Genomic DNA, 25,048 nt, shown 5'->3' with positions numbered 1-25,048 from the left:
TCAGACTCGATAAACCATTAGGCCACAACTTCCCCAATGAAAAGCATTCATTGGAGCTCAGCCATTAGGCCACGACTTAACCAATGAAAAGCATTCAAAAGAACTTTAATTTTCAGAAATTAAGTGCAAGTGCCTGATAAAGCCAAAATACCAACTCTGATGACACCATGTGCAATTATTTTGGGGGGGGGGGGGGGGGGGGGGGGGGGGGGTTGGCACAACTTTTTCCCCTTTCTATTTTTTTATTGTAATAATAGGCCTACTTGGGCTAGTGTTTTACATATTAAAACTGTGCCGCGGCAGATAAAATGTTTGGAAACACTGATTTAATATACCTCGGTAAAAACCTTTTTAACGTCAATTTTCCTAATTTCACTTTCTTTTCAATTCACCGTTTCATTAATAGCATATATTTTGTAATTACAAGGGCTAATTATATTTTAATTTTTATATAAAAAAGAGAGCAATGATTCAGGCCACATTTGAATAGGCTATACTTAAACCATATTCTATATTGATATCACCCACTAAATGTATTAAATCGAATGCTATGTATTTTTTAATGCAAACAGCTGATCTAATGTGGAAATGACCAAAGCGAAGGAAGGGAGGAAGACAGGCACGTGCCGTGTCCACTCAGCAGAGAGCGCCCGCGGCTTTCTGTCTCCGCTCAGCTGCTGCAGATGTCATATGACTCCAGCATGGTGCTCTGCAGACACGAGCACTCTCTCGCGCTGATGGGGAAACGGGAATCCCAGATTGTGTGTTTGTGAGAAACAGCGCGCTAGCATGCCGACGCTGCTGCAGAAGGTCTTCAGCAAGAGAGCCGGGGGTTACGGCAGTGCACGGGACTGCTCGACAGCAGTGGAGCAGTGGTAAGACCGTTAGCACGAGCAAATACTACACCTGTGGATATAAACGCGCTATAAACTGCAACACCTCTCCGCGGCACACAGCGGGTTTTTTCTGCAGTAGGTGGTGTAAGTATGTTTATGTTTATGATCACCATTTTATTGTCATCCCTTGCAGGCCGTAGTGTTATTTGATCTCTCTCACTCACTCTCTCTCACACACACACACACACACACACACACACACTTCTGCATAGCGCGCGTCCAGTCAGCTGAGTCCATGTGTTGTGTAACACTTTCAGTGCATCTATGCTTGCACAACACTTGCAAGTTTTGACGGGCATTTATTTGAGAGTACATCTATTCTGCATTTAAGGCTTCTGCTGTGTGTGTTTTTTTTTTCTTAGTCAGAGAGGGTCAAGAGGGGTTTTATGGGAAAGAGTCAGGTGGTTTTCTGACACTACTTGTCTCATGTTAGGAGTAATCATTGGGGATGACAGGGAGTGAAAAATGTATATAGAAATTGTAAAAGGAAATGTTAAGTTTAAGTTCTGACTTTACCAAGTTTTTCAGTGAGACCAAAATATAGATGGTAATGCTTGCAATGTGAATGAAAAGCCTTCTGTTGCTTTTAGTTGTGCTACTTACTCACTTTAAACTACACTTGCAATTAAGTCTTTAGCCAAATAATTTGCATGATTTTATATATTGCATTAGCAATTGGCTAACATACGTTTTAATGCAATGCACTGGGCCCTTTCCAAATACATGGTCACATGACTAATCTGCAGTTTCCTAAAAGGAAGTGACACTGCTTACCCACTGATAATATGTAAAACATTGATTCCAGTGTTACTCTGGAGATTCAAAAGAACAGTAAAGGGATCTCCCACAAATGGCATCACCAAATTTAGTTCCACAATCACTGGAATTGATTTAGTTCAGAATCACCGGATTTATCAGGATTACAATCACTGGGTTTATCAAAATATGATATGAATCACTTTTACATGCGTGATCATTGGACAAAAGAATAAATAGCGTGCACTCTCTGAAAAAGGTGCTATTATATTTTGGAAAATTGGAAATATGTGGTGTTTGTGACGTTTATAAAAAAAAAAAAAAAACTTGGCTTTCTAAGAAATGTGAGTACTTTTTTAATTTTTTTTTATAAATATGCTGACACATAGTCAGTGTTCTTTTAGTGTCATTTATATACTGTTATATTTATTAATGTTGTGTTTTTTTGGTTTTTAGGTTAGTTTATTGGTTTAGTAATTTTGATGTTCTCTTGACATTGTTATTTGTTTGGTTTTAAGTATTTCTATTTAGTTTTAATTTACTTCAGTTTTATTAATTTTAGTACTTTTATTTCTGTTAGTTGCCAAAGTGACACAACATTTTAATTTAAGGTAGTTTTTTGTTGTTGTTTTTTTAAATCTGATATTTATATTTTGTTTCAGCTTTTAATTGCCGAAAACAATTTGAATAGTTTTATAAACTGTAACAATAGTGCACCTACTGGCGTTAAGTTTTCAGTCACTTATGCCATTGTAGAAATGCATTATTTGCAGTCAGTCAGTTTATTCTGCAAGTAAAATATCTTAGAAACCCTTTATTATTGTTCAAATCCAGTAGTATACAGATCATCATGTGATTTCAAAATGTCTGGCCCCATTAGGAGACCCACTCCATGTAAAATAAATAATTTAATAGGCTACTGGTATGATCTCAAAACTAATTTATTTTCTTCTTCTTTTTTTTTTGAGGAATGATTCCACGGTAGGACCACGATGCGGAAAACGTGGACTGAATCGAGTTTTAAAAACGGAATTTCCAGTTTAACGGATTTGTCAAAATTTGGATGAATTAATCAAAAGTAGGTCATTACACTTAAATCAAACCGCGATATGGACTAGTAGTATCTGTAAATATTAAGCTGCAAAAGTCTATTTAAATATGAATCCTGCATGTTCTGCGCGTCTCTGTATGAATGGAGCGCGGTGGGGGGGGGGATATGTGACTGACTATTTGTTGCAACGTGCATGCTTAGTGTTAGCAAAGGTAACATGTTAGTTTGTTTGCTGAGGTATGTAACTTTGGCCAGTGAGAGTGTCCTATGACAGTGTTTGGATCACATGCTTGGTGAGAGGGTGTGAGTGTGTGTATGTATGACAGTCATGTGACGTTTGAGCTGTATTCAGTCAGTCATCAGATAGATAGAAGTAGAAACCCCTCAATCTTTGAACACGTGCTACCCAAAAATCTCTCTCTCTCTTTATCTGAATCTCCCCATCATTCTGTTTTATCCTCTTTTGATTACATGCATGTAGTTTGATTTGGAGAACTTCTAGTCTAAGAACGAACTAATTTTTTTAGAGAAGCCGGATGAGTGTGTGTGCAGTGCACGCATGCATACATGCACACACACTCTCTGTAGCATACTGAGATGAAGATTAAGAGTCGCAAGAAAAACACTGCAAGGTGGTGGTTCATTCCAGAGGATGCTTCATGGAACAGGTACACTGTGTGTGTGTGTGTGTGTGTGTGTGTGTGTGTGTGTGTGTGTGTGTGTGTGTGCTTTTTGGGCCACTATACCAGTACAGAATCTTTTACTTTGCTTATGAAAGGAATCTGCTCCAATAATTTTTTTGCGTGTGCATGTGTGAAACGTATAGTAATGAAGCAGTTCTTGAGGCATTGTTATACAGCTGAGTTAAGGCTGCTTTGAGCAGACTCTGACCTTTTCAACTTCTATGTTAGTAATGAGCTAAAAAAAATATGTACTACAATATGCAGCTCTGCCTCTGGCCCGTGCACCTTAGCCACTAATATCAGAGTTATGATTCTGTGTTGCTTCTGTCTAAATAAAATGCAGCATCAGAGCAGCCTTATATATATATATATATATATTTTTTTTGTAATAATGCATTTTTAAATAAATAATATAACACAAATATTTGTTAATTTAAATTTTCATAATATATATTCATAAAATCTAATTTATAATTCTTATCTATATTCATAACTTATATACATTTCATTTTAAAGCAAAACATTAATTTCAATAGTCTTTTTGAACTTTATTTCAGCTGTAATTTCTTTGTATTACTATGTGCAGCATTAAACAATATATTGATATTTTTGTGGTAAATATGCTACTTCAGGTGCGTTTTTTGTGCTGTTTAAGTCCTTTTATGCTTGATCTTTAGTAAGCAGTAATGTTGACACGAACATTCTACAAAATGTTTAGCACATATATTGTTAAAAACGTACATTTTTATAAAATCTATATTTAGTGTATATTTTACTGTTTTCTTCAACTGCTGCTGAAACCGCTTAATGTGTGACCTTTGCATGAGGTTTTTTTGGGGGGGATTTCCTACACTGATTGATCTTTGGAGAGAGCAATAATGTAAAAATGGTAAATGAGTTAAATAGAACTATAGCATTTTTCTACACTTAGTGCTGGGTAAAAGCATGATCAAATTAGTCCAAATATTTATGATCCTCAAATATGCAAGGAATGGTGGATATGTACATTTTGTGAATGAGTGTTGGCATATCAATCAGCCCATCTGAAATGGTTCAATCTGTCAATCAGTGTGTGTGTACTACAGTGATCATATGACACAGCGGTTGTTGTTCATGTGACCTGAAGTATCAGGAATCCCAAAAAGGATGTCATAATTTATTGGAGGCATTGTTCTTTGCTTTTTAAAACTGGATAGCCCACATATGAGGGCCAAATGTTTGAAAACGTCCTCACGAATATAGTAAGACTTGTTGAAACTCATCTGTTAGGATATTTGAACTGGTTTTCACTTTTTGAAAGGCTTATAATTGACAACTCTAATGTAAATTGGCTTCTGTGAGGGTTAGGTTATAGGATTATTTTAGTATTAAAAACCATAGTGTTTCTCACTAGTCCTCTCTTAAAATAATTTCTAGGGTCTGTGTGTTTGTCATTGTGTAGTGGCAGTACCACCCCAAGAAAGTGTTTTTCTTGCTCTCTCTCCCTCCATCCCTCGGTCTCTCTTATATACTGGCACACACGCACTCCCGCAAAGTCTCAGTAGGAGAGGATAAAGAGAGCCTGTGCCCTCAGTGTGTGTGTGTGTGTGTGTGTAAAGGATAAAGAGAGCCTGTGCAGTGCATTGTTCAGCAGCTGTGTTAGAAAAGACTGATCAACATATCGTCTTAAATGCACACATTCTCACATTAACACTAAGCAGTCCATATACAAAGTCCGTACACTCAACGCAAACAGGCACATAGTGATTGCTAACTCACACATGGACACTGATATAACAAACACACTGCATCATGTACGCAGTCAGAGAGAAGGGGCGCTGCCGACATCATGTGTGTGTTGTGTGGCTTGTGCACTCAAAGCTCGGACAAGCAGAGATGGAGACTGTGTGCCTGGGTTTTCTGTTAGATTGTGGTGATCTTCTGATGTTAAGAAACCTGCAACTGGGTTGCAAATGTGAATGGTCCACTTTCTGTGCCTTCCGCCACTCTCTTGGCCAGTTTCGGGCATCTTGTGACGGTTATTCATACCTATTTGGGATGTATATGTAGTGCTTGGTGGATAGAAATCATACACAAGGATGGAAAGCAGGTAGGGTATGTCTATTTGTGAAAAGAAAATGTTTTTGCAATGGTGCAATTAAATGTGTATTGCTTTATAGAAAGATCTTGCAGCTTTGTGGTTTTGATGAAAGGAATAGTTTGCCCAAAAATTTAAGTTTACTCATGCTCCTGTCTTTCTAAATTTTCTTTCTGTGCAACACAAAACAGATATTTTGAAGAATATTCATGCTGCTTTTACATGCATTGTCAGTGAATGATGAACAGGGACTGTCAAGCTCAGAAATGACAAATATAGCACTATAAATGTAGTCCAAACGAGTCATGTGCTATATTCCAAGTGTTCCAAAGCCATACGATAGTTTTGTGGGGTGGGGGAACAAAATGTACACTACTGCTCAAAAGTTTGGGTTCAGTGAGAGAATAATTTTTTATTTATTTTTTTCAGCAAGGATTTATTAAATTTACAAAGTGATGATAAAGACTTTCACACAATTTATTTCAAATAAAAACTGTTGTTTTAAACTTTCTATTAATTATAGAATTTTGAAAAAATGTATCAGTTTCCACAAAAATATTAGGCAGCAACTTTAATGAATGTTTCTTGAGCAGAAAATGAGAGAAGCATATCAGAATGATTTCTGAAGGATCATGTGACACTGAAGACTGCTAAAATATCTGCTTTTGCCATTATAGGAATAAATTACATTTTAAATGTATTCAATGTGTCTTTTTTTTTTTTGATTGTGACACCTTTCAGAATCAATTAAAAATCTTACCAACCCCAAACTTGAATTGTAGTGTAATTGGGTTGTTTTTTTTTATAGAATTTGAAGTTAAACCAGAAGCCTGTTTTTTTACTATCTTGTCTCAGGTTTTTTTTTTTTTTGGGACCGACCGTAGAAGTTGTACAGCAAGTAGCCCATCTTCTCTTTTTGAATGTTTTGATCACAGTGACCTGTTTCTCTCTCTTTTAGTTGGGCATCTGCTGAGTTTGATCTAGCTCAGATCAGATTGATCGTGTATCAAGACTGTGAGAGAAGAGGGCGCCATGTTCTGTTTGACTCCAAAGCAATACATAAACTGGACGCATCCGAGCCGGTAAGTTGCTAATGTGGTGTATGTGTGGGAGTGTCTATGAGCACTGTTTTGGGAGGAGTCACATGCTCTGTAATCCAGCTTGCTTGGATCTCATGACAGGTGTGACTGCTCAGCTAACTGGGTCAGAGTGTTTAACACTCGTTTGTGTGTGTGTGGGTTGTATCTTGGATTGGTACTGTTTACTGACTTATGATTTAATATGAAGTTTTGGTGTGTGTGTGTGTGTGTGTGTGTGTGTGTGTGTATTTTATTATAAATAAGAAATGCACACACAGTGTATAATGTGTGTATATATCTTAACTTTATATTTAAGGGGGTCATGTCTTCAGAATTTCAGAAATCAGACTTTCAGTCACAGACATGGGACAAATGAATGATGACAGATTCTGTACCAAGAATAAAATGGAAAACTTTGAATTGTTCCTGACTGTGTAGCACCTACAGCTCTGCATTTCCTTCTGAAGAATCTTGCAAAATGTTCATCTGAAGTTTTTTTTTTTTTTTTGAGTCGTTGTTTACAACGGTTCGACTTTACTGGTTTCTGCTAGAGGTCGACAGATTCATCGGGTTTGCCGATTAATCGACACCGATAGTTGATTGCCACAACTATCGGTTATTGGCAAAAATCCATGCTGATATTTTTCCGGTTCGCGTCCGTTGCTGGAGTAGCTGAGAAGGGTCCGCTGGCATTATACAGTACGAGAGAGGCCTCTAGAGGCAGAAATCACTTACAGCACATGTTTATTTTGACAATAAAGTCTAAGTGCTTCATATAGAGAGCTGTAATATTTTGCGCTTTCTCTTTCCACTTGCTCTGTTTTTTCAAACAGTGCACTTCAAACTAATGTATGCCACATTGTTCATTCTTGAAGCAAACTTATGTCTGTTTGGTGATTTAAATGAACTTTTAGACCGACACTTGAATTGAACGCAAAGCGTCTTGTGTGTGATACCTCAGAGTTCTCCTAGACGTAGCGCTGCGTTTTTGCCAGGTTTGTGACCTAACTTTTTTTTTATTATTATTGGATAATTAGCCTATCAAATGTTGAAAAATAAAGTGTGAGTTCACATACAATATCCATATGTAATTTTAAAGCTATGGGCTTGTGTAGATATCTTTAAGCATGACTGTTGAAATGAAATTGTAATACTTAACAATAAGAGACCATTCGTAGCATTAATGAAAACTGTATAAGTATTGTTCCTTGTTAGTGTTCATTTCAATATTCACTATTAGCTACTAATAGGCTACATTTTTTAACTTTAAAGTTTCTTCTTTTAACATTAGCAAACTATGAAATAACTTTAATGATCAATATAATCTTCATATTTTTATTCATTTACAAAGTATGGTTCAGTACTGTTGCTGCTGTTTTTTTTGTTTTTTTTTAAAATAGTAAAGCACTAGTTTTCTTTCAGTATCCATTTTAAAAACTCGGTTGGTTAATCTGTATTGGCCAGTGTGGTCCAACCTAGCTATCGGTAAAATCCACTATCGGTCGACCTCTACTGCACAGCTTTTTTATGATAGTGTCAATACTTTGCAAAAAGGCTATTAACAAAGAAAATGGTTCTCATTTCACATGAGAAGTCGAGTCAAAAACAAGTCAAGTTATGACTTTTTGGCAAAAGTGCAAAAGTGTTTTCTAGTGGAAACTGTATTTTCTTCACAATATGCATACTATATTTTCACTGTTGTAATTAAATCAAAGCTGAATTTGTCAACCCAGCTATACTCATCCATCTAGACAGTTGTTATTGAATGTCTCTGGCTCTCTCTGAACAGAGGATGATTTATTGTCAGTAAGTTGTCACATGATTGGTCTGTTTATTCAGCTCTTCAGCCTTTGTTTCAAAGAGAGAGCGACAGAATAAATGTGTGTGTGTGTGTATTGCTATTGAATTGTCTTATGGTGGAATATTGCTGTTGCAAACACTTTCATACAATTTCTCATATTTGTATTAGCATTATTTGCTCAAAGATTAGTTTAAATTGTGTGTTTGACCTGTAGGTTAGATTAAGATAATCAAATGAAAATGTTTAAATCTTATTTTTTTCATTTTCAACTCATTTGTACAGAGATATAGCAAAAATTACACTATTTTTCAAAGGTTTGGGGTTGAAAATGTTTTGTAAATGTTTTTAAAAGTCTTTGTCAACCAAGATCAAAAATACAGGAAAGCAATATTGTGAAAAATTAAAAATGAAGTAAATGATCGTAATTTTAACGGTAAAAAACTGAAAATGCTACAGTAAAAACCTGTTAAATGGTTAACTGTAAGTTCCTGTAAAATGTACAGGGAAAAGCTGTAAACTGACGTTCCCAGAATTCCCAGAAATTGACTAAATATATACATGTAAATATTTTCAAAATATATACTGTATGTGTGCACTTATACATAATAAATATACACAGTACACATGTTATGTGAACAAACTTTTTTTTTTTTTTGGATGCGACTTTTAATCGTTGGATTATTGTAATAATTTAAAATGAAATTTATTCAGCTTTGCCATCACAAGAAATTTTGGCAGCCAATACTCCAGTCTTCAGTGTCACGTGATTCTTCAGAAATGATGCTAATATACTGATTTAGTGGTCAATAATAATTTTGTTGTTGCTTTGTTAAAAACAGCTGTGCTGCTTAGTATATTTTTGGAAACACTGCCTTTTTTTCTTTTCTTTTTTTTTTTAAACATTTGATATTACATATATTTTATTTGAAAGTTATTTTTTATAACAATTTAAACATCTTTACTGCCACTTTTATACATGTAATGCATTCTTTCTGAATAAATGCATTAATTTCTAAGAAAAAAATATCTTACTTTACCCCAAACTTTTGAACAGAAGCTAATATTAAATAAAAATGTAAGTCCTTAAATGTAAATAAATGGTACACATTTAATCCAATCAAATTGATTTCTAATCTAATTGATTCTGTAATGGCCTGAAGAATCCAATTGTGACCAATTGTTTCTTTTCTCATAGACTGCTGATGAAACCAAAACTCCCCCCAACCGGAGTGGTGCTTGCCATATCGGCAGCCAAGCAAGCGAGAAAGACAAGCCTCCTACATATCAGGTTTGTGTTTTAGCCACTGTCATGGAACTTTATCATTCAAAAAACATTAAAGCATACACTGTGTTTATGGGCAATTAGAACTTTTTTTTTTTGGGTCACTTTTGATTTGTGTATGTATGCTTAGTATACTAGACCGGCTTCAGATGTGAATATGCTTGGAGAAATGATGTTTGGCTCAGTTTCCATGAGTTATAAGGGCTCAACTCTTAAAATTCACCACATTCGGTGAGTGTTTTGTGCAAATATAATATATTTAGCCGGAATCAGGACCTTAGTGATGTATGTGTGATGACACTTTGTTGCTCTGTATGTGACAGGTCTCCACCACAGCTGATGGTCAGTAAGGTTTTTTCTACCCGATTTGGAAGCAGCACCTCTGGAAGTACAAATACGTACGTGTCATGTTTCCTCTCATCTGCGATCTGCTGCTACATGAGTCTGCTCTTTATTTCTCAATGTGTCCATTTAATTTCTTACAGGCTGCAAGACAGTTTTGAGTCAATGAGCCAAACATTTCCTAGTCATGCCAGCAGCATAGGTAAGACATGTACAAACTTTTTTTCCTCCTTTGTCATTTTCCAAAACCTAGTGACCTGCCGAGTGCCTGCCGTACATGGGCCACTAAGGATGTTCTAAGAGGTAGGTATCTTATTTACAGGTGCATCTCAGAAAATTAGAATATGGTGGAATTTTAATTTTAATTTTTTTTGTAACTTATTTCAAAAATTGAAACTTTCATATATTTTAGATTCATTACATGTAAAGTAAAACACTTAAAAAAAATGTTGTTTTAATTTTGATGATTAGAGCTTACAGCTCATGAAAGTCAAAAATCAGTATCTCAAAATATTAGAATATTTCCTAAGATCAATCAAAAAAAGGATTTGCAAAACAGAAAAGTTCAAGTTGTTTAAAGTATGTTCATTTATGCAGTCAATGCTTGGTTGGGGCTCCTTTAGCACAAACTCCAGCATCAGTGAGAAATGGCATGGAAGCGATCAGCCTGTAGCTCTGCTGAGGAACTATTGAGCCTTCAGCTCATCTGTATTGTTGGATTGACTGTTTCTCATCTTTCTCTTGAAAATATCCCCTAGATTCCATATGGGGTTCAGGTCAGGTATGTTATAACAGTAATATAATGGTCAGCAAAGCACTTGGAAGTGGTTTTGGCAGTGTGGGCAGGTGCTAAAGTTCTGCTGGAAAAGGAAATCAGCATCTCCATAAAGCTTGTCAGCAGATGGAAGCATAAATTGAATTTTGAAGTGACGTGTGGCCAAGTATGGTAACCCATACTCGGAATTTGTGCTCTGCATTTAACCCATCCAAGTGCACACACACCTGGAGCAGTGGGCAGCCAATGCTGCGGCGCCTGGAGAGAAGTTGGGGGTTCAGTTGGGGTTCACCCACAACCTCGGGTTACAAGTCCGACGCTCTATCCATTAGGCTCTATCCATAAAACACAATGGACGAACACCAGTAGACGTCACGGCACCCCAAATCATCACTGGCTTTGGAAACTTTACACTGGACTTCAAGCAGCTTGGATTCTGTGCCTCTCCAGTCTTCCTCCAGACTCCAGACCTTGATTTCCAAATGAAAAGCTAAATTTACTTTTATCTGAAAAGAGGACTTTGGACCACTGAGCAACAGTCCAGTTCTTTTTCTCCTTAGCCCAGGTAAGACGCTTCTGACGTTCTCTCTGGTTCAGAAGTGGCTTGGTAGCCCTTTTCCTGAAGACGTCTGAGCTTGGTGACTCTTGATGCACTGACTCCAGCTTCAGTTCACTCCTTGTGAAGCTCTCCCATGTGTTTGAATCAGCTTTGCTTGACAGTATTCTCAAGCTTGCGGTCATCCCTGTTCCTTGTTCACATTTTCCTACCCAATTTCTTCCTTCCAGTCAACTTTGCATTTAATATGCTTTGATACAGCACTCTGTAAACAGCCACTCCTTTCAGTAATGACCCTCTGTGACTTACCCTCTTTGTGGAGGTCTTCTTTCAATGATTGTCTTCTGGACCATTGCCAAGTCAGCAGTCTTGCCCATTATTGTGGTTTCAAAGAACAAGAGATACCCAGAATTCATACTGTAGGGATGGTCATTAATTGAGACTCGAATGTAAATATTCTAATGTTTTGAGATACTGATTTTTGACTTTCATGAGCTGTAAGCTCTAATCATCAATTTAAAACACAACTTTTGAAGTGTTTTACTTTACATGTAATGAATCTAAAATATATGAAAGTTTAACTTTTTGAAATAAGTTACAAGAAAAAATGAACTTTTTCACTGTATTCTAATTTTCTGAGATGCACCTGTATGCTGTTTTATGGCAGGATTTCATGTACCAAAATTAGGATCACTGCCATAATAAAGCTTGGAAATTATAGGGTAATTTTAATTTTTTTGTGATCGATGCCTTTAAATGTTATCACCAGAAGTGAAAAGCTAAACAACTTTCAGTCTGTATTTTAAAAACATTTTTCCTGAAGGATGGAGTTAGAATAGTTTGCAAGAGTGTGATTTATAAAAACAGTGAGGCTGTGAAAGCAGACTAGTGAGTAGATGAGTTTTCCTGTTTGGTGTGCTGATGTTTAATGTCCCTGATCACCTTTAGTCTCATTTAGCAAATGTCTTTAACAAGACAAGTAAAGCTTCAATAAAGGGCAGTATTACTGATGTATTTTGAAAAATCCTAAAATTCTTGACCACAAAACTTATTTCAGGCATTTAATAAAAAACCCACTGACTTCAAGATAATGGACCCAGAAGTGCTAGAATGCTAACTTGTTGCCAGGTGTTGGCATGCAAAGTACGTCATCCTTGCAGCACACTTGTTAGTGTGAGCATGCAGTTTTCCAAACTGGTCCCTAATGAGGTTCCATTTCGGTCAGAATGCTGCCTTAGTAAGCAGCTGCCTATGTAGGCTCACTAGGTTATGGAACAGCACTTTCATCTGTTTATTTTAAATCTTTCTCTGACTTTCACCCAAACATACTGTGTCTCAACATGGCCATATACCACTCCTCTTTTCAGGAGTTTGCACTTGCGCCTAGCGCTCCTGTGCTCTGCCTGGCTCGGAGCGCATCTTTCTTTGCAGGTCTGTGTGGAATGCTGAAGCTGCGTGAGCATGTGTTGATCTCGCATGCACACAGTTTTTTTTTTGTTTTTTTTTGCTGTGCTCTATCTGACTATTTAGCCATTAATTGATTTTGGGTCCCTCACATAATGCACTTCCTCTGCCTCTGGTCCTGTTTTACACCTGGTTTTAACATACTCTCTGGTGATGCTCTCACAACAGCTAAGACGGAATGTTTTTTACACCTACAGCTGACATGCATCTCCTGTGATCAGATCGTGAAATATTTTGTACCCCATTCACATCTGTATTTAGCACCGTACACTTGTGATTGGATCACTACCAAGTGTGAACAGTCAGCGTCATTGTGGGTCAGCATCATTTTTACGGATGGGACTGTGAGGTTTCTAGGTTATGGGGTTAACTACATGCTTTCAGATGGGTGCACACTTTTGCAGGTGTTTTGGTGTGTGTGTCTGGGATACTAACCTGCATGCTCTTTTGAAACGGGCTTGGGAACCCAACACCATCAAATCATCCACGACGTGAAGCAATACAGACACGCTACTTAACGTTCTTCAGAATGCGGTTGAATGTGAGGGTGTAATGACACTCTTTCTAGCCCACAGTAATCCAGTGGACATGCCAAGCAGAGGACACAGTGAGGATGGAGACAGTGGCATCGCTCGCTCAGGTATGCACACATTTATAAAGAACAAAGTCAGAACGTACTCAATGCAGATTCAGATTGGCCACAGCATGGCAGGTGAATGGTCCCATTGAACATGCGTTACCATTAGGGCTGCACAATTAATCGAATTTCTAATCGCTATTACGATTATGGATGCCACGATTACATAATCGTTCAAAGCCACGATTACAAAAACAAATAAACAATTAAAAATGCCCACTTGCATTATTCTGTGTGCTTAAGAGTTTGCAGCGCATGGTTTAACAAACTCAAACACTGGATAAGACATTTTGTCTAACCGATAGTCGTTTTCGCTCTGTTGTGCATGATAGATGTTAAACACCAAACGTGTCAAAAGCGGTACTCGTTTGAACTGCACGCCACACTGACCTTTTATCCGCTTCGCGTGCAAGAAAACGGCGCAGTGCAAGTTTAGAGCGTATGCGTTTATTACAGTGACCAGTCGCGATCACGCACGCACTAAACAACGCTGTGAAATACAGTAAGAAGCACTCGAGTTCAGCACAGAATTCTCCAGAACAAATCACATCTCTTTAATTTAAACTAGTTTAAAGCCAAATTAATTGGAGCTGTTATTCTCATCAACACTGATGCAGAAACAGTGCAACAACGATCCAGTTAGAAGACGTTTCAATCCACAAATCACCCACATTTTACTGTAGTAACACTAACGGCAACATTGGTACAGTGGCAGAAAAGTAGGATATTCATATTGAGTATTATTAATATACTAAATGTTTGAAAGGAGTAGCCTAATGGAATATAATTACAGTATTTTGTTAACTCTATAAGTTGATGTGGATTTGTAATTGACTGTTTTTCAATGCAAACACCATAGAAACTATAAAATATAAATATAAAATATCTGTGCTATTAAACCAGATGTGTTTAGATGCTATAAACATGGCACAATATCTGTATCATGCTTCTTTCTTTTTCTCAATTAATTGGCATTGTTTGATAGTGGAAATTTAGTTGTAGATGCAAATTTTTTACCTACGTATGTTAGTATATACTTATGAATGTGTATATAAATAACATGTATAACATTTGTGTTAAATTGTAAACTCATAATTTAATATTAAGTGTAATTTATCAAATATGAATAAATCCATATATACTTTTCATACTGTACATTGTGATTTCTAAAGTCATGTATAGCATTTAAAATGTATTATTTTAGAATTTAATTTCTAAATTAAGACAATAATATCAGGGTGATATAGGCCACTTATCAATTGTGTTATGAAATTAAAAATAATTGCTTTTGCTTTATTTTTCACAAATGTATTGTTTGTGTGTGCATTGTGTAAATATTGGATAAATTCAAATGTTTGTAGAAATGTAAACAATCTGGTGTACTTTTTTATTTGCTTCCATTAAAAGTATTGTTTAATGCTTTGTACTCTCCTTCAGGCTATCCAAGATGTAGAGGACTTTGTTTCTTTATCAGAACAGATTTGGAGAAATTTAGCATTGCATCAAAACAATGGATGGTCTGCAGTGAATGGGTGCCATTGGAACGTAAAACAAATCCATCTTGAAGCAGTTTTTAACTGAGCAAGTGATGTTTTGCTAAATTTCCCAAAATCTGTTCCAAACGGTTAATTTAACTTGTGTTTGGCACATACACAAAATATTAGCTGACTGGTATTATTTGCCTCATAAATGTTCCCTGTGAACTCCCACTTTTCCATTCTGCAGCATCTCTGAGCAGTCTGTTGGCCACTCCCCTACCATCACCTGGATCCTCCTTCAGTAGTGGCTGTATCAGCAGTTATCAACGGCGATGGCTCCGTAGCCAGGCCACCAGTCTTCAGCATGGCCCCATGCCTCGCTGGTGAGCATGAATATTTGTAAGAGTAAGAGAGAGATTGAAAAATACAGAGGGCAGATATGTTTTTGTGTATGTCTGTTCATCAGGAACACTGAAGAAATGTTCAACTTGTCTGATGAGAGCTGCAGCTCCAACCCTGCGATGATCCAGAGGAAGAAGATTGCCATCAGCATCATCATCAGCCTTCCAGAGAGAGAAGAGGAGAACCACAATTTTCAGGAGTTTTTCTTCTCCCACTTTCCTCTGTTTGAGTCTCACATGAACAAACTCAAGACTGCTATCGAGAGGGTAAGTGTGAAAGTGCAGGAGAGTGATTTGTCTAGCCAGTTTTGACCAAACAAATCGTTTCACCAATGTATTGCAGTTTTTTTTTTTTTTTTTTTTTCGTTTTTCTTTCAGAAAAGTATATTTTGCCCACTTATTCTGTTTATATGGGTGGGTCAGAGCAAACGTTTTTGTACAGCTATAATGCAGAATCTAGGGTGAACATGTGGCGTCTTTTTTTTTTTTTTTTTTTCTTCTGGACATGTCCTGGCCGGGATTTCTTAACTTCCAGATTTTGGCTTTGTTTTCCAAATGACATGCTCTCTACAGTCCTCATATTATATATTATACATGTAGATCAATTGAGATTTATGCTGAAAACAACTTCCTGAATTAAAATTGTGAGGTGTTTTTATTTTTTATTTTTATGAAATATTTAAACTTCCTTTTTTCAGGCAATGATTTTGTGCAGAAGGATAGCAGAGTCCAGTCAACGAGTACAGGTCTATCTGTGTCGAGTTATGGAAGCACTGGGAGAATTCAGGTGCTGAAATCATCACATTTTGTGTGTTTGTGCATATTTGATATCTTAACTTTGTTTACTATTTTTGTAGTGGTAAAGAATGACTTATTTTTTATTTATTTTTTTTGGTTCTGCCACTTTAAAACTACATACAAATGAATCTTGGTGCGCCTTACAGTATTAAACTTCCTTTATAACAATATCTTCTGCACCAAGTTGGTCTTGAATCATAGAGGCCCTCAAGTTTGAGAGATATGAGTCATAAGTCAGTTCAAACTTTGGTTTGAGTCTTATCTGGTTCTGGATGTAGGATGACGGTGTGGAACCTGTACATGGCTCCCCGCATCAGCGAGCCAGTCTGGCTTTCCATGACATCCCAGAGTACTGAGCGAAACCTGCTGTGTCGGTGCTTCCTGAGGAAGATGAGCATGCTGATGGACCATGGAGCCAAGAGCCAGTCAGTGATCTTTTAACCTTTCAAATAAAAATATTACTTCCAATCTTTAACCCTGTTCTTTTGCTAGTACTGTGTAATCAATGGGATAATTGGGAAATCAGTTATTTGTTTCCATCACCATCACTGATCCTAAGCGTGTCAGGAAACACAATTGGCCTGGTGTGTCTGTGATAGCCAGTCATCATGAGTAACTTCCTCTTGATTGCCTTGTGTTGAGTTTTGATGGGACACCTCTGAACTATTCCTTTCATTTTCCTCTAGGTTTCTATCAGCTCTCCTTACTGCTGTTCTTACGCATCACTTAGCCTGGGTTCCTACGGTGATGCCCAGCAGCCTGCCACCAATCAAAACTGCCTGCCAGAAACCTGCCTCTCAGACAGTGGATCTTTTGGCAAAATCTCACCCATACAACCCACTGTGGGCTCAGTTAGGTAAGAATGCAGACAAAATATAAAATTCCTACAAATACTGATGCCATATTAAAGCAGGAATGTAGAGTCCTACGGCACGCGGGACATCGCATTGGTACATATGGTGGCATGATCAAATCAATACATTTTATCTGTTTAAGATGGACATGATTGAAAAGTTAATTTTAATCATATTAAATGAATCATGAGTGTGGCAGCAGTATATACATAGTGGGAGAATGAAACATTGAGCTAAGCTTTTGAAGTTATCTTAATATTGTTTTTTTTTTGTTTTTTTCGCAAAAACTACTTTGAGATCAAACTATAATAGCCAGATCTTCTGTTTTAAGACCTCTGGTTCACTTGCAGTCTCATTTTCACTTTTTTTTTCTTCTTCCATTTCTTTAAATGACTTGTCTTATTTGAACTTTTCAAATTCAAAAAGTGCTCCTTAATGTTTTAAAAAAACCTTTAAATTACTAGTCCTGCATTTGTTTTCATTTACTCTTCACCAGGTTTATTACTGTTTTATATTGTTTGTTTGTGTGTTTAGGTGATCTGTATGGTGCTTTGGGCTCTCCAGTGAGAGTGTGTCGAACGGTGGTTTTGGGGCGCAGGAGGGAACTGGTACAGCGAGTCTTGTATATTCTGTCCTACTTCATTCGCTGCTCAGACCTGCAGGAACATGTGCAGTCACAAGGACAGATGAAGAATCCGGACAATCCAGCCAATCCCTGCAGCTCTCAAACCACTGATCCCACCCCTGAAAAAACACTTCCCCCTAAACCAGACCCATTAAAGTACACTGCTTTTGTTGAAAAAGCACTTAACCCTGAATTTGTTCCAGGCACCTCTGTAGAACAAACTGACACACTTTTGACAGATACAAAATCAACCAATCCATGCTCCTGTCTGGAATCATCCACTGTCAGGCCTGAATGTACAGAAATGGGACAGGAATGTTTTGGAGAAGACAGTGACTCTGTTGGGGGTGGATTAGAGCACATTTTGGCTAATCACAGTCCTCTTTTGCATCGGGTGCAGTTTCACATTGGAAGTCCCAGGGAGACGGAGAATGGAGGACAAGCCGGGGGTTTTAGCGGGGCAGGGTGTGGACAGGGATTGGACCGAAAGTTTCATCAAAGGCTTTTGACTGATATTCAGAGGAACGAGAGCTCAGATAGTGCTCTAGGTGACAGTGATGAAGAAACATCAGCGCGAGAAATGTACATAGCTTCTGAACAAAAGGAATTCGAGTTACCACTACCAAGGTAAGTGCAAACTAATTTCAGTATGTACACTATACTAATTTAAAGTGGTTGGTAACATTCTCCCAAGTCCAAAAAGACCTTTTAGTGAAACTAGACTGCAAAAACGGCATCAAACGGATAGAAAAATACCTTTGAACACATGATCATTTTCATCTTTATGTCAGTGTTGCCTACTCTGTGTTCAGGATCTTGGCCCACCCAGTTATGATGATGAAACAGGATACAAACTTTTATTAGCACCAGAAAACTGAAAGTGTAGCACCTGCAACTCAGTATATTCATCAGATGCCAAAATTACAGGAGATTATCTTAAAGGGATAGTTCACCCAAATAAAGAAAATTGTCATTAATTACTCATTTCATGTCATTCCAAACCCTTAAGACTTTCGTTCATCTTCAGAACACAAATTAAGATATTTAATTTTATTTATTTTTTGCTCAGCATTGTTTACATTCAGCATGAACCCCTATTCTAAACACAAACAGTGCTGATTATGTTGATTACATTCTGGGGTATTCTCCAAAATGGTGGAAGACGTAACTAGGAGAAGAATTGTTGAATAAACTGTTTTCTTTGCGCGCAAAGTATTCTCATAGCTTCGTAAAATTGCGGTTAAACCACTGATGTCACATGGACTATTTTACTGAGGTTCTTACTACGTTTCTGGACCTGGGAACATTTCAGTTGCATTGCTGTCTATACAGGGTCAGAAAGCTCTCGAATTTCATGAAATATCCTAATTTGTGTTCTGATGATCAACGAAGGTCTAACGGGTTTCAAACCACTTGAGGGCGAGTAATAACAGTATTTTAATTTTTGGGTGAACTATCCCTTTAATGCAGAATTTATTTTCGGCCATAGCACTCAATCAAGTTTGAGTTTTGGCCCTTATTAGTAAAAAGAGGACTGCAGTAACCTAGTGTGTTTGTTTCTGTGTAGTTATCAGGTAGAGAGCAGAGCCAGTGTTAATCATTTTGGGTGTTCTTTGCTGGGTGGTTACTGTCCTCAGTACATGCCTGACTTTGCCTTGCATGGCATCAGTTCTGATCTCAGGCTCAAACAGTGCCTCATGTCTGACCTGGAACACACTGTTCTTGTAAGTACAATTACATTTACAGTTATTACAGCATATAGTAAATGATTCCTATATGTTGAGTGTCACAATCATGTGACAATTTTTGCTGCAGTTTTTTTTTTTTTGGTCTAGCTGTTTAAATACCCTACATTAAAGTATGTACGTGTGTTTGTGTAGCATCCGGCACTGGATGAACCAGTGGCCGAGGCTCTTTGCATTGTGGCAGATACAGACCGGCTGAGTGTGCAGGTGGTGACGAGTCAAAGGCGTGTGTGCGAGAGTGGGCGGCTGGGCAGGGACGTGATGGTGTCCAACCTTGTACACACGCTCATCACATCAGTTCTGCAGCTGTATGCGCTCAACATCGCATCTGACTTTGTAAGTCCCCTTAAACAGGCTTTACGCTACATTGAAAATATGCTTTTGAGTGTAGATAAACATACATAGCAGACACTCAAAGTTTGGGATCAGTAAGAAAAATTGCATTGTGGTCTGTAAGATAAATGACAATGTAAGAAGTGATTTCAATATTTTACAATATTACTGCTTTTACTGTGTTAGCATAAGATTTTACAGAAACCTTACTGAGCTGGAGTGCAGATTCAGATTTTTAGTTTTTTTGTTTTTTTGTATGTGTATGCAAACATCTCAGTGTGTGATGCATCTAGAAGACCGATTACAAGAGTTGTATTTTAAAAGTCGATCCTTGGCAGAATATCTAAGAGGACAAACCAGGGTCCATGCGAAAGAACTGGGGCTGGCACTGGGGTAAGAGCACACTTACCTAATTCTTGCTTCTGATCCGACTCGTGACGCAACCGTATGCATGTGATTTTATTTTTGCCTTAAAATATCAGTTTCCAAATCATTTTGATGGTACACTGATTTCAAATAAAGTTGAATGGGTTCTTTGTCTTTCCTATACTAAGTTTGGGGAGTTTTGATGTAAGTTTGAGTGAGCGAAATTCCATGAAAATGGTGAATTGGCAGTAATTATGACCATCGGTTTCTGACACATAATAATAATAATAATAATAATAATAAAAAGAATATAAAGGTAATTGCAACATAACTAAATGTATTTATTTTTTCTTGCAATTCCAAGTTTACATCTCACAAGAGTTGATATTGCAACTCAGACTTTTTTTCTCAGAATGCTGATTTTGTCTCATTTTGTCTTTTTTTTTTTTTTTGTAATCTGAATTCTGAGTTTACATCTCCAATACTTTTGTTTTTTGTTTCTGCCGTGGAATAAAAAAGGTAATTGTGGTGTTTTTTTGTTTGTTTGTTTTTGGTTTTAGAAATCGGTTTACATCTTGCAATTATGATTTTTCACTCAGAAATTCTTCACTCTCAATTGAGTTTTTATCCTCTAAATTCAAAGTTTACATCTTACATTTTGTTTTCCTTTTTGTTTCCGTCACATAATAAATATTGCAACTCACAATTGACTTTTTTTTTTTTTTTTTTTTTCACATCTGTGGGTTTGTATCTCACACTTCTCCGAAAAAGTCAGAACTGTGAGATAAAAACTCGGAATTGCCAGGAAAATAAAATTTTTTAATTTTTAAAAAAAATTAAAAATTACATTTTTTCACTCAACTGTTGAGTTGTGAAAATGCATAAAACAACACACAGTTGATATAACAACAAGCATCATGCATTGTGGTCTTAATGCAGAAAGTGTGAGAATAAAACTGGATCTTGTCAAATGTATGCATTGAAATTGTTTTTCAGGATTGAGTCCAGTGACATTCCGTTGCTTGCAGCAGTGGCCAGCACACACTCTCCCTACGTGGCCCAGATCTTTCTTTAAGAAGACCAAGCAAGATTTATTTCAATTTAAGGACCAATCAGAATGTGTTCCTGTTCTGCATGGACCAGCAAGGATCTGATCATTATCAGATGACCACACCAATCATGATGCACTGTGCTCGACAACCATTCGGAGCCTACACCCAGCCTTAATATGCCAATCAGAATGCCTCGTTTGCCCACCTGACAGTCTTTTCTTGTATGTATGTGTGCATCTAACTGTCTATAGACTGAATCATGCACCACATTGGGACACATTGTTAATGCTGTACTTATTTTGATATTTTACAGTATCAAGTCTTATTTGAAAGGGAAGACAGGAGAACGCACATGTTATTGATGGAAAAACATACAGAATACGGAGAAGCGTCTATACATTTGAAATTTCCATTGAATCTCTCAGCACTATATCTGAATGCGCAGTAGTGTAGTTCATTATAAAATGTATAGCCTCTCTGTGAAGCACATTAGTTTACATCAGGAGCCATATTTTGTAGCTGTTTGATCTTGGAATAAATGGTTCCCCCAAACATAAAAATTCTGCCATTTACTTACCCTCATGTCGTACCAAATTTGCAGGACTGATTTTCTGTGTATTCTGAAGTGAAGACTTTTTTTTTTTTTTTCTTTTTTTTTTGGGGGGGGGCTTGACAGAACAGCAAGGATGATCTTTAAAAAATATATATATAATATAATATGGGTTTCGAACAACATGAGTAAATATAAAATCACAGAATTTTTATTTTGGGGTGAATGTCCCTTTAAAATCTTAAATTCCAAACAAATGGCTCTGAAACCATTTTAAAGGATATTTTAAATGAATGCCTGAAATTTTATTCAAGAAAAGCGTCAGTTTTGTCAATGTACGTTACAAAAGCTTTTACTTTTGTTGGAATTTGATCAAATCAATCAGTTTTCATAGTTTTCTACCCCAGTGTAATCTTAAATTTTATTTCAATCTGCTATTTAAATATTTTTCATATTCCATATTCTCCAGAAAACTGCTTTTTAGATGGTGTATGGTACGAGTGTGTGTGCTTCAATTTCAGAAAGATGAGAGAATGTTTACATAATGGAAGGAGAGGTAAATTGGGTGTTGATATTAAACTGTTACTCTTAATTACTGGTCAGTCCACAGATAGTGGATTACAGTATTAATCTGGTGCTAAAGCACATGCACACTTTTATGCTCTCTTGCGAATGCTTTATATTTCTTTCAGTGTATTGCGCTGAAAGACGTCACAGCAATAGGACCCCAAGTTTGACACTAAAAATTAAGATACTTTTGTTTGTTTATTGTTCCACTTTAAAGACTTGGAGAAAGATGATTTATTTTTTATATTTTAACAGAATATTCTACCTCAAGTAAAAGATGAAAGTGGCATGTTCCGATTTTATGGGATTGATCAGTCAGTATTACATCAAGAATGCAGTGTGCTGTTATCTTCAGTGATAGTAAACTTAAAAGCTGCATTTCGGATTATAACAAACATCTTTTACACGTGTAAACGTCTCTAGTGTATTTCTATACTGGAAGTAAATGTAAAATTGTATTGCTTTTTTATCTTTTTTTGTCGAGGTTGAACTCTGAACACCAAGGTTTTGCCACTCTTAGTAGTCTCTTGAGGCTAACTAATGTCATTTTCCTTTTGGTCTGCTCTGTGCATGGTGTTTACACAAAGCTGAATGTGGTTGGTTATTTTGTCTATGACAATAGGATGTTGCTAAGAACTGAACTAGTGATGAATAAACAAATTGTCAAAAATTTGACAACTCTTTTGACAATTTTGTTGCGTCTTTTGCATGGTCCTGAGTGATATGATCACCCTTATGGAGTTACTTTTTTTTTCTCGTTCGTGAACAATTTTGAATTAGTGAAACCAATTGTTCTTGTTCACTTTGCACTAGTCATATTTTGTTACGGAGGTTTCAAACTTCACTACTGTTCTTAAATAGTTTCTGGAAACTTCTACTTGAGTATAAATGTTGACTTTAAAATTTAGTAAAGAGAAAATTGATACTTCAATATATTTCTCCTTTAAATCTGTACTTTTTTTGTGGGTGTTACTGTTAAAGATTGATTGGTACCACCAAAACAAGGAAATGCTGGCAACACTTTGACCCAAATAAACACAGAAAAACACTTGATATCGAACAGCTTAATGTGAAAAGTAAATCATTTGTGACTAACAAATTTGACAAACCATCTTTTCCAAATTATTTAAAACAAATGTGCACCAGAAATAAAATGCTATCAGGCAGAAGCACAAACTTTTGCCTGATTTTACCAATAGTTTTTGCATTTAAAAATGGAATGCAAACATACAAAAAACGCAGTCTAAATACTTTTTTAATTTATTTTTTATTTAAATTTTAACTTATTTGTGTGCCGCGTTTTTGGAACACTTTACATTGTGTATTTCACATACAACAAAGTACCAATGGTGTTACCTTGGGATTCTGAACGAGAAATTAATATTTTGGTACATCAATTCATGCTTTATGGACCATAGTATTACGATATCATCACGGCACTATGTAAAATTCTTCCTTCATTATGTAGTTATATTTATAGTTTATATTTCTTTGTCGAAAATATAGTGATGCCTATATAGAGACATTATCGTAAAGTAAATAATCATAAGGTCATGAACCGATTTTTGTCATAGCCTATATATGCTGGCTATTAGTACTACCAGTTTCTATAGTAATAATATACTTCCACGATGCATTAATAAAATACAAAAGTATAACATTTCAGCATCATTTACTGTATAAATAATGACAGTATTTGGAATTACAAGTAGGCCTATTAATGTAGATACAGATACAGATTCCTTAGGCATAAGATGCTAATTCACTAGTATGACAAATTAATTTTAAATAGAATAAACAATTCAGTATTAAAATAAAGTGAATGCATCATTATGAACAAACATGATCTAACAAAGAACACAAGTATATTGTTAATGTTCATGTTTATATAACAGACTCAAGCAACCCATTCAGCATTCAGATATTTTTTAAACACCAGTTTTTTTGATACTTCAGTAGTTTAGCCTAATATTTAAGTATTTTTCTAATTAATGATTGTTTTTTTTTCCCGTTTTTTTTTTCATAGAGGCCTATTTGTTGGGAGATTTATATGTTTGTACTAATTCTTTAATTGCATAGGCCTACTACTACTATATTTTTTATATTTAGACATTTAGCAAATGCTTTTATCCAAAGCGACTTACAGTACATATGAGGACAATGGAAGCAATCAAAATCAACAAAAGAGCAATGATATGCAAGGGCTATAACTCAGTGGACAAAGCAATTTTTTTTATAATTATATAATAAATAAAAGATAGAATAGAAAAAGAACAGGGCAAACTAATGTTAGAGGCCTTTTTTGCTGTTATTAATTGTATAATAAATAAAAAGGAAGCAAAGAATACAAAAGGATTAGAAAAACTAGCTTTAGTTTTGTTTTTTAAAGAAAAACAGTAAATGAATAGAGTGCAAGTCTAAAAGGGACAAGTTTTTTATTTTTTTAAGAATAGAATTAGAATAGAATTGTCTTTCAGATGAGACGTTAAACCGAGGTTCTGACTCTCTGTGGTCATTAAAAATCCCATGGCCCTTCTCGTAAAGAGTAGGGGTGTAACCCCGGTGTCCTGGCCAAATTCCCTCTACTGGCCCTTGTCTATCATGGCCTCCTAATAATCCCCATCCACTTGATTGGCTCTATGACTCTCTCTCCTCTCCACCTGTAGCTGGTGTGTGGTGAGCACACTGGCGCCGTTGTAGTGTGGCTGCCGTCGCATCATCCAAGTGGATGCTGCACACTGGTGGTGGTTGAGGAGAGACCCCCCCACATGATTGTAAAGCGCTTTGGGTGTACAGCAATATACAATAAAGCGCTATATAAATGCATCATTCATTCATTCAGAATAGAGAGTGAGAGGGTCAAATAAAGATGGAAGATTC

General features: G+C 36.4%; 1 protein-coding gene across 1 annotated transcript; it reads left to right on the top strand.

Moving 5' to 3' along the window:
- Window positions 1–789: 789 nt before the first annotated feature.
- Window positions 790–22,856, top strand: LOC306873822 (folliculin-interacting protein 2-like; the record flags this gene model as incomplete). Its single annotated transcript, XM_079423314.1, has 17 exons — window positions 790–875; window positions 6,422–6,545; window positions 9,539–9,631; window positions 9,756–9,856; window positions 9,949–10,023; window positions 10,111–10,169; window positions 13,331–13,402; window positions 15,125–15,260; window positions 15,344–15,545; window positions 15,977–16,065; window positions 16,355–16,501; window positions 16,763–16,932; window positions 17,465–18,182; window positions 19,123–19,279; window positions 19,436–19,636; window positions 19,911–20,026; window positions 20,996–22,856. 17 exons carry the CDS (start codon window positions 790–792, stop codon window positions 21,072–21,074), a joined length of 2,625 nt encoding a protein of 874 aa, XP_079279440.1. The 3' UTR covers window positions 21,075–22,856.
- Window positions 22,857–25,048: the final 2,192 nt, after the last annotated feature.

The sequence above is a fragment of the Barbus barbus genome (assembly GCF_936440315.1).
Source record: "Barbus barbus genome assembly, chromosome: 8".
NCBI classification, from domain to species: Eukaryota; Metazoa; Chordata; class Actinopteri; order Cypriniformes; family Cyprinidae; genus Barbus; species Barbus barbus.
Note: the sequence above shows the minus strand (reverse complement) of the source record. Positions and strands in the feature narration are given on the sequence as shown.